Here is a 17,859-nt window from a genome sequence, read left to right as displayed (position 1 = left end):
AAGCTTTTTTAAAAGAAAAGGTGTCACACCAAAAGACATCCAGAATGGTGAGTTTGTCAACGTTTCAACAAGATGGCATTTCATGAAAATGTTAAAATCATAACTCACCTCAGACACCTGTCTTGCAGTTGTGCTGGGAGTGCTGAATAGCCTTACAGAAGAAGGACCTCTCTAGCCAATAGGTGTCCAAATAATTGCCTGTTTAATTTTTCCAAACTAGTGTCACACCAAATGATTTTGGGTTGGGGGACAAAATGTTTTTGATCAGAAATGACTGAAAACATTATGCTTTGACTTTGAAAAGATATAGGCTCAAAATAGACATTTTTTTTGCCTAAATTCATTTTCAAATGATTTTTAGCAATTCTTTTTCTTAGTTTTATTCAAGTTCCCACTTTGAGAAACAAGGTCAGGACAGTCACACCATATGAGTTTTGCCATGTTTGGTTGAAGATTCTGAAGAAATGAGGAATGAAATGTTTTAATCTTGAGTAAGTTCACATAAAGCTTAATGTCCTGCACAATATTCAGAAGGTTTTTGACAAATATATTTTTTATTTATACATGTTTGACACCGAGGACAGCGAAAACGTTACGTCACGTCACCCACCCACATACATACATACATACATACATATACATACATACATACATACATACATACATACATAGGCTACATACATACATACATGTATACATACATACATACATACATACATACATACATGCTCCTTTTTAAGAATACCTTGTAAAGAATAACATCACTTCATCCCTCATATCATGATGACAATGGACCTTGGTTTCTAGAATCCTTGTCAAAACTTTCCGCTAACATGCTAAACTGTAACATGTATCCTGCTGGGTTTTATTATAAATGTATATTTTTATATTTTGTATTTGGGGGGTTGGGAGTTGGGTCTTCGGAGTCCTTTGTCACTGTCAAGTCTGTCATAACTCCATTTGAGTTTGGATTGTGGATCATATTATGCTATAAACTAATTTAGACTTATTTTGTTTTGATGAAGCAACTGACAGACTATTTTAGTTAATGATTTATTCAGTGAAAACGAATTATTCTCGGTTAACAATTAATTTGAAAAATCCAAATATTGAGCAATAGAATATGACTTTAATACAGCAACATAATCAATATGTCATTGTACCATAACCAATAAAATGATATGGGAACTAACTGCATGGGTCTGATCTTCACTTCATTCTGTTCAATTCTGCACAAAGTGTGTCTTGGAATAATTGCGACCGAAGGTCGCAGTTTACCATGAGAAATGTCACAGCTTGACTCCGTCTGTCTGTGTGTGTACACATTTTTACAGTCTATGGGTTGGTTCCCTTGTCACTGTGACATCACAGGTGATATCACAGGTGACATCACCTATGTCCATATGGTATTCCCCAGAATCCCTTTTATGCCCATATATGAAGATCCCTGATGTCATCGATATATATCACTGGCCAGACGGCCAAGACATGGCTCATATCTGTGTGGCTGGTCCAGACAGGGATCGTTATGTATGGGCATAACATAATATTGTATGTATATGGATATATATTAATAAAGGATAAAATAAATAAAATGTCCATATACAGTATGGGCATTCCCAGATGATGCCCTGTTAGGGTACCCCCTTATGCCCATATATGGAGATCCCCAGGCATGAACCTAGGCCCTAACTCGCCAAGGCCCTGCTTGGCTTTACTAATTAACATGATATGTTGTATGCCCATATATGGAAATCCCTGTCCCAATGTCATCAATATTAAGGAAATATCTGGGAATGCTCATATTTGGTAATGCCCATATATGGGCATGTTTTGACATAACATTGTTGACTATGATGCAGGGGTCTGCATGTATGGGTAACTGGTCCGATATACATCACTGGCCAGATGGCCAAGAATTGGCATGACGTCGCCCTTTAGGGCGAGGTCGCATGTGAGGCATCTTACTAGTGATATTGTTCTCTATCTTTGTTCCTTTATACAATTAACATTAAGAATTGTGCACATAGAAAATAAATTAAACATAAGAATGTTAAGAGAGTCCTCAAGGTAGGTTATATTACTGCGCTTGGGGTCTCATTTATCAACACCCAACCTTTCTTATTCTTATTGGCGTGATATGACCGTTTCATAAATCACATGTGAGCGCTGACAGGACTCTACTATTCTGACTTTGTATTGAGCTGGTGGCTCTGAGTGACTACTATGTGAGTTTCATCTTGAAGTTGTGGCTCAACAAATAGTGAAAGTGAATAATTATTTTCATGCTTATTGCTTTTTCTGATGGGTGGAAACATTATCATGTCCAAAACTATTACTTTTCAGGAAATGGAGACAATAAAATAAATAACCCATATTTCATTATGTATATTATTTAGTCACAAGCTCTTGTTAATACTCATTGGTTCAGTATTTATGAGACCTACAGACAGATTTAATCACTTTAATTTGCATTTAAAAAAGAAAGTTCAATGTCTAAAATTGCAGATCTATAAGCTCACAGCTTGTAGATCGCCTATTTTTGCTACTTTTGTGTGACACGGTAGTGACGAAGTAGGGGATTTGTTTCTGGGGGAAAAAACTTTGAGTTATAAACGGAAGATATATGGGTTGTATAGCTTACGCAGATGGCTTCTGCAACATCTCATGTGGGTGGGGGTGGCATTTGATATGTGGGCTGACCACTGTGACCAGAAATAAACAAATTGCAATGTGACAATGTCAAGTTAAATAGGCTGATGAAGTTTAATTTACCAATTGAATACCGGTATGTCTTCTTAGCCATTATTACAAATGATTGCCTTCCCTGATAGATTTGTCAGGTGCCGTGAAATCACCTTCTATTCTACTACTTAGAATTAGGGAATAGGGACATACAGTATAGTATACAGCATGGTGGTTTTGAGTGATGCAAGAGGAAGCTCTGCTGTTTACGGTTACTAAACATCAACAAGTCAGCAGACCCAGATGTTTGCTCAGCAGTCTGAGACTGCCACAGATAAAAGCCCTTGGATAAACCAGACCGATGGTGGCTGGGGGTTACTCTAAGTTACTGCTGCCTAGCAGAAAACAAGTGGTTTGAAAACAAAAAGCGTATAATGGTCTTATAGTCCTGTTCTTTGTCACAAAATGTACCAACTCGATGCCGGGCACCGCACTCGCAGGTCCTCTGCCACTCACTTGCCGAGTTTGAAGTCAGTCAGACATTTCTCAAGGACTACAGACAGACAGACAGACAGACAGACAGACAGACAGACAGAGATTTTGCGCATTTATATTAGGATTGTTTTATCAATTGCTTATTTTTTGTAATGGATTACATTGATTAGTCAGATCTGTTGTATACCCCTTGTCACAGTCATGACCTTTGCTCCTCTCCAGGTTGTCCCTGCATATTATGCAGCCCCTGCCCCCCTTTTCCCTCTGCAGTTGTGCCTTCATTCCCCTCACTGTCACTCTCCCCCAGCCCCCTGTGCCCTGACTGAGTTCCTACTGGACTATCTCTCTCTCTTCCCGGTTCTTCATCCAGGTCGCAGGTGGCTGTGGTTTTGAGGTTAGGTTTAAGCATGGTTTCTGCTTGGGATGGTGGTGCAGTGGTAAAGTCCCTGAATAATGTTTTGCTATTTTTTAATTGGAATCCTGAAAATATTTATTTTCAAATGTTATTACGTAACTTTATGAACTTAAATACAAATACATTGGGCATAAAAAAGTAAGCCTACTAGTCATTGAGCTACAAATATAGACTGAAGTAATTAAAGCGGGTCATGTTTGCATGTTTAGAATTGTTACACCTGAAATCTATCAGTGTTCCGATATTAACCTGCAGGCCGCAATAAGTGAAGGTGGGGGCCGCATGTGGCCCCCGGGCCGCCAGTTGCCCATGTATGCTCCTCGTCTTCCGCATGGAGGCTCCTCTCTTGGCAGGTGAGTCAGTAAGGAGTGACAACACAGAATTGTGTGTGGGGGGAAATCAATTGCCATAACGACTAAATTGGGGAGGAAAAAAGGGATACAAAATAATTGGCTACTCTAGCAATGTTTTCTGCTGTGCTGCTTTTTGATTTGTACGCTGTATAATGTGTTTGAGGTGTCTAAAGAGCACAGACAGAGTACGCTTCTGAACATGCAAAGCGTTGCAAGACTGTCAATCCATTCAGACTGTCAATCCTGACAACCACATTTTGTGATACTGCCCAGCAAAAAACAATAGGCCTACATGCCGTTGTTTAGATGCCTCAATAAAATGACGTAGTCCACATTGGAAATACAAGTGATTCGAAAACAACCTGTTCTTGAGCCAATCAAGACTAAATTGTTCAGAAATAGTATTTGCAGCCGGCTGTCATCCATTTTTTCTCACAAAAGTTCGGAACCAGGTTGTCTCCCATCCCAACTTGGTGACTGTGTTCTATGTTCTGTTCTGTTCTGTAGTGTTTTTTTTAGTAAAGTCTTTGTTAAATGTCCTTCTTACGCTCCTGCGGTTGGTTTGGGGTTTTGAGTTCCTGCTTTAAGGTAGGTCTATACTATACTGCCTTCATGTAAGAGAGTCTTTCCTGAATCTAATAGCTCTCCTCTATTAAGGTGCTGACTTCATTCAGTTGAATTACTCAACTGTAAGCAAGCACCGAGCTAATAGAACAAGATTACACCAGGTTGAATGACTTGTCTGTACTAAGCAAGCACCGCAAGCTCCTAGAACAAGATGACACCAAATGTCAAAAATATGCTTTGAAGTTTATTTGACGCACACAGATAAGATACTGCCAATTATGTGAGTCATTGCTGATTTGAAATAGATGTTGTGCTTCAACAGTTACATCATGTACTGTATCCTTGGGCCTGCAGTATCTAGGTAAAAGAGAGCACATGGTGTCAGAAACACATATTTGCCTATACAGCAAGTATGATTAAGTATCGTTATAAGATTATGTACGTATACTGGGTCAAACCTCGTACATATTACTACAGGCGCTAAAAGACATGTCAAAGTATAACACTGTAGAAGGAATAATATAGAGATTCAAAATAAGCAGGCAAAATGAGGTCAGGGTATATTTGTGATTCTACTTTTTACCTGAACTATAAAAACTATAACATCAATTTGTGTTTCATTTTGAAGAAGACAATGGGATGGTACATTAAACTGTATGCTACTTGTTATCTGTGTTTTGAGTGTGTGTGTGTGTGTGTGTGTGTGTGTGTGTATGTGTGTGTGTGTGTGTGCGTGCGTGCGTGCGTGCGTGCGTGCGTGCGTGCGTGCGCGTGTGTGCGTGTGTGTGTGTGTGTGTGTGTGTTCATCATAGCACAAGCTTGCTGACTGCTAAAGAGATAACATGTTTATTGCCACCTTTCTTCTTTCTCCTTCTTCTAAAAGTCAAACTTAGGACATTTTACAGGGAACCAAAACCACAGAAAAGGAAACAGTCCCCCACACACTTTCCTCTTCAGCCAACATAAGTTGTTGGTGTGTGCAAATGATCAACAGTCATGTGATTTGGACTGGGTTCAAATTTGAGCAGCCCACTGTTGTTTTCCTTTAAATGTGTTTTTGCGGCAGGAGAGGTCAAAGCGTTTTGAGGTGTGCTGTGATGAGAGATCTGAAGAGCTGGAAAATGAACACAGATGCTGGCTGCAGATGGCTGTTCAGGATCATCCTTTGTGTACTTCTAGGTAAGACATCCGGCATAATCATTTGTGTCTCACTTTAACAAATTTACCCACTTAATCCCATACTTGGTAAGGTTGTATGTTAATAGCAGAAAATACTGTAACTGATCTGCAAGCTCTCAACGCATGTGTTGCAACACATTGTGTGAGCTTGTAAATCTGCTGAATGGTTGCTTATTTTCACCAAATGTTTTGCTATTTTCCTCAAATATTTGCGTATGTTGCCCTATTATTACTTGCTCAGATATAGGGAAGCTAGCTAGGGTTAGTGTTTAAATAGAGAAAGCAAAATGTGGTCATGTTTGTAATTGAATGATTTGGATTTAATTTGTATTTATTTATTTTAAGTGTGTGAATAATTGTCATCTGTCTTTGAAACTACATTCTATAATAAGGTGTATGTACCTCATTATCATATCTTATTCCTAACAATTACTTTGTACATCAGTTAGCGTATGTACAAGATTAGGTTATATTCCTGTTTATTGTTTATTGAATAGATCCCCATTAGCTGACACCTGGGCAACAGCAACACCGGATGGGGACCCAAATGCATTCAGTATTCGGGTCCCCAGCCGGAATTGGGTTAAGTTTACTATGATCACATTTTTGTTTAGGAATGCAACAAAATAAATAAAAATATTATTGCACTCATAAGTCTCTATGCCTGGCGTGTGTAACCAATAGAAAAAAAGTAATTTGGGGGTGAACTACTCCTTTAATAGATTATTTCTGGTTGGCTTGGCTAGTCTCGGTTAACTGTATATTTAGTCTATGGTTCAAACCTAGACTGTTAACAGAGTTAGTAACCTAACACACACACACAAACACACACACACACACACACACACACACACACGCACGCACGCGCACGCACGCGCGCACACGCACACGCACACGCAAACACACACGCGCGCGCGCGCGCAGGCACCCACATACACAACGGTCTATTCATCTATTCATGATACCTCATGAAACCTCCCTGCCGTTTCAGGTGGTGCATGTGCCGAGGGCCTTGAAGCCACAGTGGGAGCAGATGTTACCTTAAATTGCCAATACGACGCCGGGTACTACGGCAGGCTGGCTGTCTGCTGGGGCCGGGGGACCATCCCTAACAGAGGCTGTGGCAACGAGGTCATCAGGGCGGACGAGCACGACGTGACCAGCAGACTGTCAGAGCGTTACCTGCTCATGGGTGACTTAAACCAGGGCCAAGTCTCCTTGACCATCCGGCAGGTCCAGGAAAGCGACTCCGGGATGTACGGCTGCCGCGTGGACATACCTGGCTGGTTCAATGACCACAAGCACGAGGTGACCCTGACTGTCGTGCCAGGTGAGACGATCGGTGTGACTGCCTTCTCGGTTTGTGTCAGCGTATTGGAAGAAGAATGCATGTGCTGTGTGATCAATAGCCTCGGGATCCAGGCTTTTCAAGAAAAAAACCTGGGTAAAGCCCCAAGTAACTGTGGTTCAGCCAATCAGGCGAGTCTGTGTGTATACAAACACATTCCCCCCTCCACTCTATTAAAGGCATCAAACAGGTCGTTGTCTTTGATGCTTTCATTGATAAGAGAGATCACTAACGAGCTATTGACACTAGTATGGCTCATTCAATTACCGCAGTTCACAACCCCTTTGAAGTTCAAAGGGAGCAATTAGGAGCTCTGGCCAGCACGTGAAGAAAAAAAAACAGATCATTGAACAAATGCTATTGGCCGCTAAGAGGCTCTTTCAGCCTATGTGATTAATAATTCATATACTAACCTGGCATTCAAGAATTTCAAAGACATCCTAATGGCATGAAAACTTGCATTCTTTTCATAGTTTTTGATCAACCTTTTTTGCATTAATGTTCTTGGCGTTATTTTCCCCTCAGCGCCTCCTCGGCCATTGAGGTTGGAGGTACGAGAGGTGAAGGAGAAGACTGTCACTGTCCGCTGGAATCCTGGCTTTGATGGAGGCAGCCCTGTCACATCCTTCAAAATAGACTTCAAGAACAAAATGGGTAAACACTGTTTCATACTTATGTGTCAACTGGCAAAAGAAAGTCATGTTTTCAACTTAAAAATAAGTGCTGATTGACATTGAGTCATAATCTGCCATATTCCATCATAAACCAGCATATTCATAAAAGGCTAGAGCTTTGGACATCAGGTTTAGCATCATATCATTTGAGTTGTACAACACATGCAAGCTATTGGTGTGTTATCATGTTGATTGTCTTGGTGCAGCGTCCTGGGAGACTGCAGCGACAACTGGAGACATCAACCCTGAGCTGACTCAAGTCACTTTGATTGATATGCGTCCAGCCAAGTCCTATAACATCCGTATGTTTGCTGTGAACGCTGTGGGCATGAGCGAGGCCAGCAATGTTGTTACCGTCACCACCAAAGAAGCAGGTATAGTCTGATAAAGACGTATCCGATTACTCATTCAAAAGAGATTTGAATGTAAGTCAACTTTGAACAAATTCCTCTTGTACACCTTTTTCTTTCCTTGTAGCACCGGAAGGTCCTCCACTGGATATGCACCTTGATGCTCTTTCTTCTCGCAGTATAAAAGTAATTTGGAAAGTGAGTAAAGTAAATAATTTGTTGAGACGCTAGCTGATTGTGAATGTGTCTTAAATGAGATTATGAGGCTATGAAATTTCATGTGTTAGATTTTTAACTCGATATCTGACGAAGGTCAAAGATCAGATATTGATTAAAACATTGTTGTTCATATCTTCTGACATGTCATGGTAGAAGGATGTCACTGATTGCATTTGGAAGCTTGTCTCATGAAATCATTTACTGTGCTAAAAATGCAAACGTATGTTTTATGTCAACTAGCCTCCAAGGACAGACCTGCGGAATGGGGTTCTCCGATCCTACAGCATTAGCTACAGGGAGTATGACTCAGAGAGCAAACAGTATGGGAGGTGGCACCACCTTAGTCGCACAGCCACACAGGAGCTGGAAAGTGTCATCTTGAACAATCTGAAGCCATCCACCCAGTACCATGTTCTTGTTCAGGCTAAAACAAGTGCAGGGATAGGGCCTGCAGCCCCTGGAGTCAGCGTCACACTGGATGAGGGTAGGTTGACACAATCATAATAGACGTCACCCGTATGTTTCAATTTAGAAAGCAATTGTGACGATGATGACCATAGATACATTTTGAGTACAAGTCACATTTCAATCCAGATATACTATTTCATATAAAGATGATCACACAGGCACCCGTCGTTCCGCGGGGGGGAAAGAAAATAGGTTTGATCAACACTATAAGTTCACAACTTCAACAAAGAACTCCCTCCCCGGGTGAACAAAATGCATAGTCCTGCTCAAGGCCACAGGACAGGGAGAGCTAGTTGAAGCGACAGTTGACAAGTGGCCAACCCTGCCGCAGGCTTTACTTACATTGGAGCGTACGAGCATGGTGGTGTAGCACGCATAAAGGACACTAATGCACCTGCTCTATGGCCTCAATCCCCGGAAGGAGAGAGTTAGGGCAGTACACGCTGGGTGAACAACTGTCATTGAAATGAGTGGCTGGGATTTCTTTTTGGTCCTGCTGGGATTCCCCCAACAGTCCATTTGTAACAGTTGTACATTTCTTGCCTGGCATATTAGGGAAGAGAGTAGATAGCACAGCAGCTGACCAATCAGTGCATATTTTTCACTTTCAGGTTCCTTTTATAATTCCCCTCACCCATAACTGGATATGTGTAAATGCTAGTATATATGCTATATTATTTTGTTCTATTCGCCATGGTTCTTGGCAGTGACTGACACGCTAAAGCAAAAAAGTGAAACATTATAATGTAAGTTTTACTGCTTAAAATGCAAGTTATTTTTGAGTTAATGTGAGGTGCATGGACATTAACAGAGATTGTAAAACAAAGTGTAATCATTTTATGCTATCCCTCCCAAGTTCTGTCAACTTCAACAGCTGAGACTACACTCGGTACCACAGCCTGGTGGGAAGAAACCACTACAAGCCTCCTCCCAGGTACACGCTTCTTAGGTTTTACACTTTTAAATATTCTTGATATGAACAAAGAAGGGAAAAAATGCATGAATTGTCAATCATTATCTTAACTTTCTATTTGTATCTTCCAGTATGCCCTGACCCTCCAGTGGTGGAGTCAATAGAGGTTAAACATAAGTCTGTGACTCTCCACTGGTCTGCTGGTTTCGATGGAGGGAGCCCCATCACTTCTTATGAGCTGGAGTACAAAACCCTAAACGGTGTGAGAAAAGAATGAATGAATGCTCAAAATAATCATTTTTCTTTAAAAGACTACTTTTTTACAACAAGGGTTCATATTTTAGATATTAGAGGAAAGAAAAGATGAGTGTTAAAATATTTTCATTTACTGCTTTCTATCGCTTCAGCCATTTTAGCGATTTCGATATCAGTGCGGGTGGGGGCATGCGTACAAATGGCAAAATATATATTTTTAGACGCAATAAAGCATGCATTGCATGCAAATCAAAATCTTTAAAATCACTAAAACGATAGAAAGAAGTAAATGAACACATTTGAACACTCATATTTTCTTTTCTCTAATTACAATCTAAAATATGAACCCTTTTAGTAAAAAAACAAACAAAGTCGTCCTTTAAAGAATGCTGTCAATATAGCCAGCTGAACCTGGATGTTACTATGGTGTGTAGCATTGAGTGTGTGAACTCTTCTTACCGCAGCCTCCTGGGATTCCACAAAGCTGTTCGGAGACATCAGTCCCAACATGACAGAGATCACCGTGATAGAGACACATCCTGCTACCTACAACATCCGCATGTTTGCCAGGAACGGCGTGGGCCTGAGCGACCCTAGTGATGTCCTGACGGTTACCATCCGTGAAACAGCAGGTCTGGTTTTAATGGACTCCAAAAATGACACGTTTGTTTGTTTGTTTGTTTTGTCTCGTTTCATTTGACACTTCAGCTCACATTGTTTATCTACTTGTGGAGGTTCTAGTAAATAACATACATACATTCCAGCTTGTGATGTACTGTACAGTAAGATTGATTCACCGTTGGATGCAAATGAGCGTGTAAAAAACTTTACACTTCGACATACAATGGTGTATAACCTTTCGATGTTCCTCTATGTTTAGGACCAGCTACCGTTACAGCTACAACTACGCCTACAAATACAACTACAACTACAACAACATCTACAACTACAACAACTACAGGTATGCATTATGTAAGCCATTTACCATGAGAGGGAGTGGGTTGTTGGCTGATTTACCACTGTTTCAGGGTTGTGGCACGAGGCGAAGCCGACAACCCACAAGGTCAGGGGGTAAATTGCTTTTCTACCACTTCTACCATATCTATCTATAAATGCGACAAATCTCTGCGTGTGTGTATGTAATCCGCGTATCTCGAGAACCGTTCGTCTCACCGGCTTCAGATTCGGCACGCGCATTCCCCGCCGTGGCGCGGAGTGCAGTGCCGGGCCTCGACCCGACCCGATGTGCGGTTTTCCGAAACCGGCGCAAAACGTTCGGAATCTCCTTATGCAGAGCTGATTGTTGACATCAGGCTGTTCCAGAGGAAATCGGCGCAAGCGCTGACTCATTGTGACATCACTTCATAAAAGGCTCTGACATCACGTACACCACATGACCCCACACTCCTATGACAGAGATCTACATATATGGGCATATGGGCATTCTGACATCACTTCTGCTGACTCAAAGACAAACAGGCAAACAGATGGTCGCTGACTCATTGTGCTCAAGACAGACAGATACAGAGATATCCATATATGGGCAAACATCACGTACGCCACATGAGTCAACAAAAAATGCCATGGTTACGTATTGAATGTCATCAGTATGACGTAACCGAACCATGGGTAGAGGGGCATCATTCCCCACGGGTGGCAAAGCAAAGAGGCTGTGTATACTGCTCAAGATGAAGACAGACAGATACAGAGATATCCATATATGGGCATAAAATGGACGCTGACAAACTAAATAAAATAAATAAATGGGGTTTGCGTTAAAGGGTGGGGCATTCATTCCCTATTTACATCGTTCCCGAGTAGGCCGGTCCCCGACTAGACGATTGGCCGCCCGAAGGGAAGAGATCTCCATATATGGGCATAAAAGGGACACAGACAGACAGATACAGAGATCTCCAAATATGGGCATAAAATGGATGCAGACATACAGATATCTCCATATATGGGCATGATAAATCCATATATGGGCATAAATGGACCCAGGCAAACAGATGGTCAAAACGGGTCCTATGACAACAGTTATAATGGGGTTTGCATTAAAGGGTGGGACAAAGACAGACAGATACAGATATCTCCAAATATGGGCATAAAATGGACGCAGACATACAGATATCTCCATATGGGTATGATATATCCATATATGGGCATAAATTGACCCGGGCAAACAGATGGCGGAGCTGATTGTTGACATCAGGCTGTTCCTGAGGAAATCGGCACAATCGCTGACTCATTGTGACATCACTTCATAAAAGGCTCTGACATCACGTACGCCACATGAGTCAACAAAAAATCTCTGTGAATGTGTATGTATGTATGTGAATCTCGAGAACCGTTCTTCCCACCGGCATGCGCGTTCTCCAGATATGGGCATAAAATGAATCCCCGAATGGGGAGCTGATGTCTGACATCAGAGTTTTCCGCAACCGGTACTGTGTGTGCAGAGATCTCCATATATAGGCATAAGGGGACAAAGGCAAACAGATGGTCAAAACGGGTCCTATGACAACAGGTATATTGGGGTTTGCATTAAAGGGTGGGGACAAAGGCTAACAGATGGTCAAAATGGGTCCTATGACAACAGGTATATTGGGGTTTGCATTAAAGGGTGGGGCATTCATGGGGTCCGCTCCAAAAAAGAAAATAAAAGAGACAAAGACAAACATAAGACAAGCGACAAAGCGTGGGACTGGGAGGATGACTTGAATGATGCAGATTTAAGCAGGCTGTGTATTCTGCTTAAAGAAGAAACAAACAAAAAGCGACAGAGATCTCATATATGGGCATAAAATGGACGCAGATAAACAGATATCTCCATATACGGGCATAAAGGGACACAGACAGACAGATACAGAGATCTCCATATATGGGCATAAAATGGACGCAAATAGACAGATATCTCCATATATGGGCATATGGGCATAAAATGGACCCAGAACTATATCTGCAGTGATCTCCATATATGGACATAAAATGGACACAGGCAAACAGATGGTCAAAACGGGTCCTATGACAACAGGTATAATGGGGTTTGCATTAAAGGGCGGGGCATTCATTCCCTATTTACATCGTTCCCGAGTTGGCCAGGTCGCCGACTAGACGCTGGGCCGCCCGAACTTCTAGTAATATAAATGAAAGAAAACACAGTTGTAACTTGCAAGGTTATTTAGTTATACAACTGCAACACAACAGTGGGCGGGGTCCATGAGCCAACTCAAGGTTGTTGACTGATTTACCACTGTTTTAAGCCAATCAGAATCCAGAATGAACATGTGACCACAAAAAGTGGTCACATAGCCTAGTATATACTAGGCTATACTTAAAGTACTTTGTTGATTGTGGTCAACAAAGTATGGGTCTATAGGCCTACTTTGTTCACCGGGGGTCTATACTATTTTGCACCAAAATATTCATCACAGAATATAGGCCTACTCAAATAAATACTCGCCTATTATGACATGACATTAGGATACTAGGGTTCATGTGGTTAAGAAGATCTAAAGCAACCTCTAACAATGCAGTTTCACTTCCATATAAGACCGCCACATGCATGATATATGTGTGCTCTGTGACCGTTTCTTTTTTTACCCATTCTATTAGCTATGCAGCTTGTGTAAGCGGCACGTATGTTGTAAACTTCCTCTTAAGCACTTGTTGGTGTCTGCACTCTGCAGGTCATGAGGGGGGGCAGCTCTCAACAACCCTATCCACTGACGCTCAGGCTGCTGTAAGTATGAAGCCAAATGGAACCCTTGTGTGCCTTTGTGGAAAAAAAGAAAGAGAGAAAAAAGGGAAATAAACATTCAAGACTCAATTATTTATTGTCATATCAACATGGTTGATTGAAATGGGTCTTTTTATTACATTTCTATTTGACCTTTATTTATAAGGATGAATCCCTTTGAGACAAGGGAGCCCTGTTCAGGTTAGCAGCAGTACAAAACGTTACAATTTATAAAACAGACATTTACAATAAAAAAGAAACAGCTCACTGAAAAGGCAGAAAAGCTCACTCATAAAACACATTACATAAAAAAAAGTATGAAAAAATGGGTTGAATCCGTCCCCCACAGTCTCTCCGATCTCTCTGCCCTTGGTTTCCTGTTCCTCTATCTTTACTGATACTGTCCTATCTGAAAGAAACCACAGGGGGGAAGGGGAGGGGGGATAAAGAAAATACAACACAACAAGAGAATGATCTTGATAAAACACTTGTACACCTGTAGTGAAAGCAAAATGTCAAATGTGAAGCACTATATTTAAAGTGTTTCAAGAGCTTTAAAATCTTCTGCCCTATTGCACAATGATCGAAGCAGCCGGAGGGCCTGAAGTGCTATGTTGGTGTTAAGGAGGCGGACAGTTTCAGGATATGTGCTATTCTGGAAGCTGGATGTGCTGCTCTTAATGCTCCTTAGTCTTTTGTGAGAAGGAAGGAAATGAAACTGATAGTCAGCTCTTCACTGCTGCTCTGTCATTAAAATAGCCTACTGTATCTGCAAGCTCAAAACGATTTGCAACACAATATGCGCGAGCTTGTACGGTAGATCTGTAATTTGTATATCGTCACTGTCGGGCAGAAACCTTGCATCTCCAAGTTTCAAATTTGTATATTTTTTCGCAAAGTAAAGCCCTGCTTCATCATACAAGGCCATCGCACACAAGTAGTGAAAACAACTGATCTACAAGCACACAAGCTTGCAGATCGGCTGTTTTCACTAGTTTAAATCATTTTAAAAATGATAAATACAAAACAAACTGTTTTGGACATACAAGGTTTCCACCCGACAACGACGATATGATGTCCAAAATAGGGATGGAAGGTTGAAAGTGGATACAGATCAGGCACATTGGCTGCAGCATAATTGCAGACACAATTATGTCAAATGATGGCCGATATTTCGACCAGAGTGCTATATCGATCTGGCTCTAATCGTTACTGTTATTTTTTCTTTGCTAGGTGAGTGGTGACACGAGCCGTTCTGGTAATGTGGCAGCATGGCTGGTTCCAGTGGTGGTGTTGGTGGTAATTGTGGCCATGGCAATTACATGGCAGTTAAGACGTGAGTACGACTAACGATATGTTTTTTTTTGTTGTTTTTTTTAAGACAGGGGTCTTCAACATTTTCAGACCAAGGACCCTTTAGTTGAGAGAGAGATGAAGCAGGGACCCCCATAACCTTATCATAGATTCCAATTAGTTTCATTGTTTGGCAGCACCATCATCAGTGTATTTTGGATTCATGTCAATTTGTGTTTACAAATATACTTGACCTTTCACACTGTACTTAGTCTGTCTGTTTTCCCCCTCTACACCAAAGCTCTTTGACGAAAATAGCTGATCTACAAGCTCACACCGCCTCGCAGCGCGAGGCGTTGTGAGCTTGTAGATCTGCTATTTCTGGCTACAATTCTAGGAATATTGATACTAGGGTTCAAGTTGTTAATATAAAAAGGATTGGACGTTTTGGAGGACCCCTTGTAGTAACTCTGAGGACCCCCTAGGGGTCCCAGACCCCCTGTTGAAGACCTCTGATTTCCTAGTTTTCTTTTTTTTTTCATCGCTATACCTTCTCTTTCTGCAGGTATGAAACAGAAAACGGGCAGCTTGTCAATGTGAGTATCTATTTATACAGTACGTCGTGGTCACATTGGGCAAATCAGTAACACTCAACTGCACATTGGAATTGAATAATGATTTTTGTCTTTTGTTTGCAGAGCGTGGCTAAAGAACGGCTCCCAGCGTTACATAGACTCGGAGCCAATCTCAGAGCTGTAGGTTGCTGAGTTTTACCAGAGCAGCGCCTGGTGTGTACGAGTGCAGGGGGTCTTCAGCACTTTTGAGACCAAGGACCCCTTAGATGAGAGAGAGAGGAAGCAGGGAGCCCCATTATATATCGTATAAAACTGTGTTGGAGATGAATCCTTTTCATAGATTTATAGACTTGTTTGACACACATTGTCTTTTCTATTAATAGGATTCATGTTAATGTGAAATTTCAGACAGTTAACCTTTTAACTTGAGTGTGGGTTTTGTACTTGGTCTGCTCTCTGTCAGGCCTTGGATTCTAATAATCTGACCATGAAAATGAAATATTACATTTGTCTATGCCAACTAGGTTGAAGTTATGTCATTCCATGTAACGTTTTCAGTTATATAAATAAATAAATAAATACATACTGTACATATGTACAACGCCCAGGATTTAAACCTGGGTCTCCCATGTGGTAAGCCAACATCTTAACCACTAGTCTAAAGGGGAATTCCTGTTTTGGCTGGGGGAGATATTAGGGTTTTCAGCATAAGGCAGAGGCTTTGAGACACTACTGTTTTGTACGTCTACTCTTTTTCCAACAGCAATTCTCTGAAAATAGCATATCTACAAGCTCACAACGCCTCACTGCGAGACATTATGAGCTTGTAGATCTGCTATTTTTGGCTAATTTTCTCCATCAAACAAAGATTTGGCGGGCCCCCTTTAGTAATTTTGAGGACCCCCCCAGGGGTCCCGGACCACCTGCTGAAGACCCCTGTACTAGTGGGTATAGTGTGTACCCCTGCTACAATATGTTTTCAGCTGAGACTGAGAGACCCCTTCACCAGCACAAAACATGCTGTTTGGCTTTTATTTTATTTTATTTTATTGAAGAAATGATGCAGCTAGATGGCAACTTGTTTTTTTTTAATGGTGGGTGCGGTTGACGTACATTATATTGGCAATTTGTTATATTAAATTATATGGCATATAAATTATAAGTTTCTTCATACACACTGTGTTAGCTTCCAGATTAAACTGATTTTATGAATGTGGAATAAAAGAACAACAAAGAGTGCCACAAAGTAATCCTAGGGGTACTATTAGTTACATCCATTTGAGAAACGCAGGGAAGTAATTGTTTAAACACATTTTTGCAATAACTGAGCCATAAAGCCTTTGGTGTAAGCTATTTTACAGTTGTGTAAACAAGAAGCACAAGCATTGTTGATTGTTTTCTTTACATTTAGATTTGACTGTGTTTACTTTATTATCAGGATAAAACTTCTGACATGTGTCTTGCATCTCAGGGAGTACATTGTTTCACATATAACAAAACGATATTTAACCAAACAATAAAATAAATACTATAACATATTATATCAGACATTATTATGTGATAATGTGGCTGGAGGGTTCTCTATTTAATCATATAGTCTACACAAGAATACTGAGGCCTACTTAGAACCCAGACTCTGATTTAACAGTTTGACACACAAAGGGACAAGGGAGTCATGTTCAGTCACTCCTGTGGGATGATTTGGGGTGCTATGGCATCTGCTGCATTTTTTTTAGATGGATTTGTATAATCCATATCTATCTATTTATTAATCTAATCTATCTACTGCAGGGGAGGGCAACTTTGATGATTGCGAGGGCCACTATATTTCCACCTTCACTCCAGAGGGCCACATTGCATATTGCTACGTCCTACTTTGTCACTTTCTAGTATATCTCATATAGATCTACAAGCTCAAGTTTTGAGCTTGTAGATCGGCTATTTTTGTTTCTTTTGAATAGGAATCCTGAATTATTTTTTGTTATTTTTTAATTGGAATCCTGAAATGTAAAATTTTGATTTAATTTCAAAAGCAGTTATATACTCATGTTAACTTTATGAACCTAAATACAAATACCTACATTGGACATGAAATAAATATATTTCAATACTACTAGTCATTAAGCTACGAATATAGACAGAATTAAGTGAAGGTTGGGGCCGCATGTGGCCCCTGGGCTGCCAGTTGCCCATGTATGATCTACTGTATGTGTGTGTCTGTATAGGCCTATATGCCTGTCTGCCCTTCCTCCCTTCTTGTGTGTGGATGTACATATACAGTAGGCCTACAGTACATATGGCTGTGTGGGGCTCTGTGAATTCCCTTCCCTC

At 40.9% G+C, this 17,859-nt stretch overlaps 1 protein-coding gene across 1 annotated transcript; it reads left to right on the top strand.

The window, feature by feature from the left end:
- Window positions 1-5,586: 5,586 nt before the first annotated feature.
- On the top strand, window positions 5,587-16,022 carry LOC308302010 (uncharacterized protein). Its single transcript, XM_080746165.1, has 14 exons — window positions 5,587-5,694; window positions 6,686-7,024; window positions 7,568-7,696; window positions 7,923-8,090; window positions 8,194-8,264; window positions 8,526-8,769; window positions 9,610-9,687; window positions 9,798-9,926; window positions 10,386-10,553; window positions 10,802-10,882; window positions 13,611-13,663; window positions 14,894-14,996; window positions 15,519-15,549; window positions 15,652-16,022. Exons 1-14 carry the CDS (start codon window positions 5,613-5,615, stop codon window positions 15,710-15,712), a joined length of 1,737 nt encoding a protein of 578 aa, XP_080602291.1. The 5' UTR covers window positions 5,587-5,612; the 3' UTR covers window positions 15,713-16,022.
- Window positions 16,023-17,859: the final 1,837 nt, after the last annotated feature.

This window comes from Nannobrachium achirus (assembly GCF_963921795.1).
Source record: "Nannobrachium achirus genome assembly, chromosome: 17".
Taxonomy (NCBI): Eukaryota; Metazoa; Chordata; class Actinopteri; order Myctophiformes; family Myctophidae; genus Nannobrachium; species Nannobrachium achirus.
This window is presented reverse-complemented; position numbering and strand designations above follow the sequence as displayed.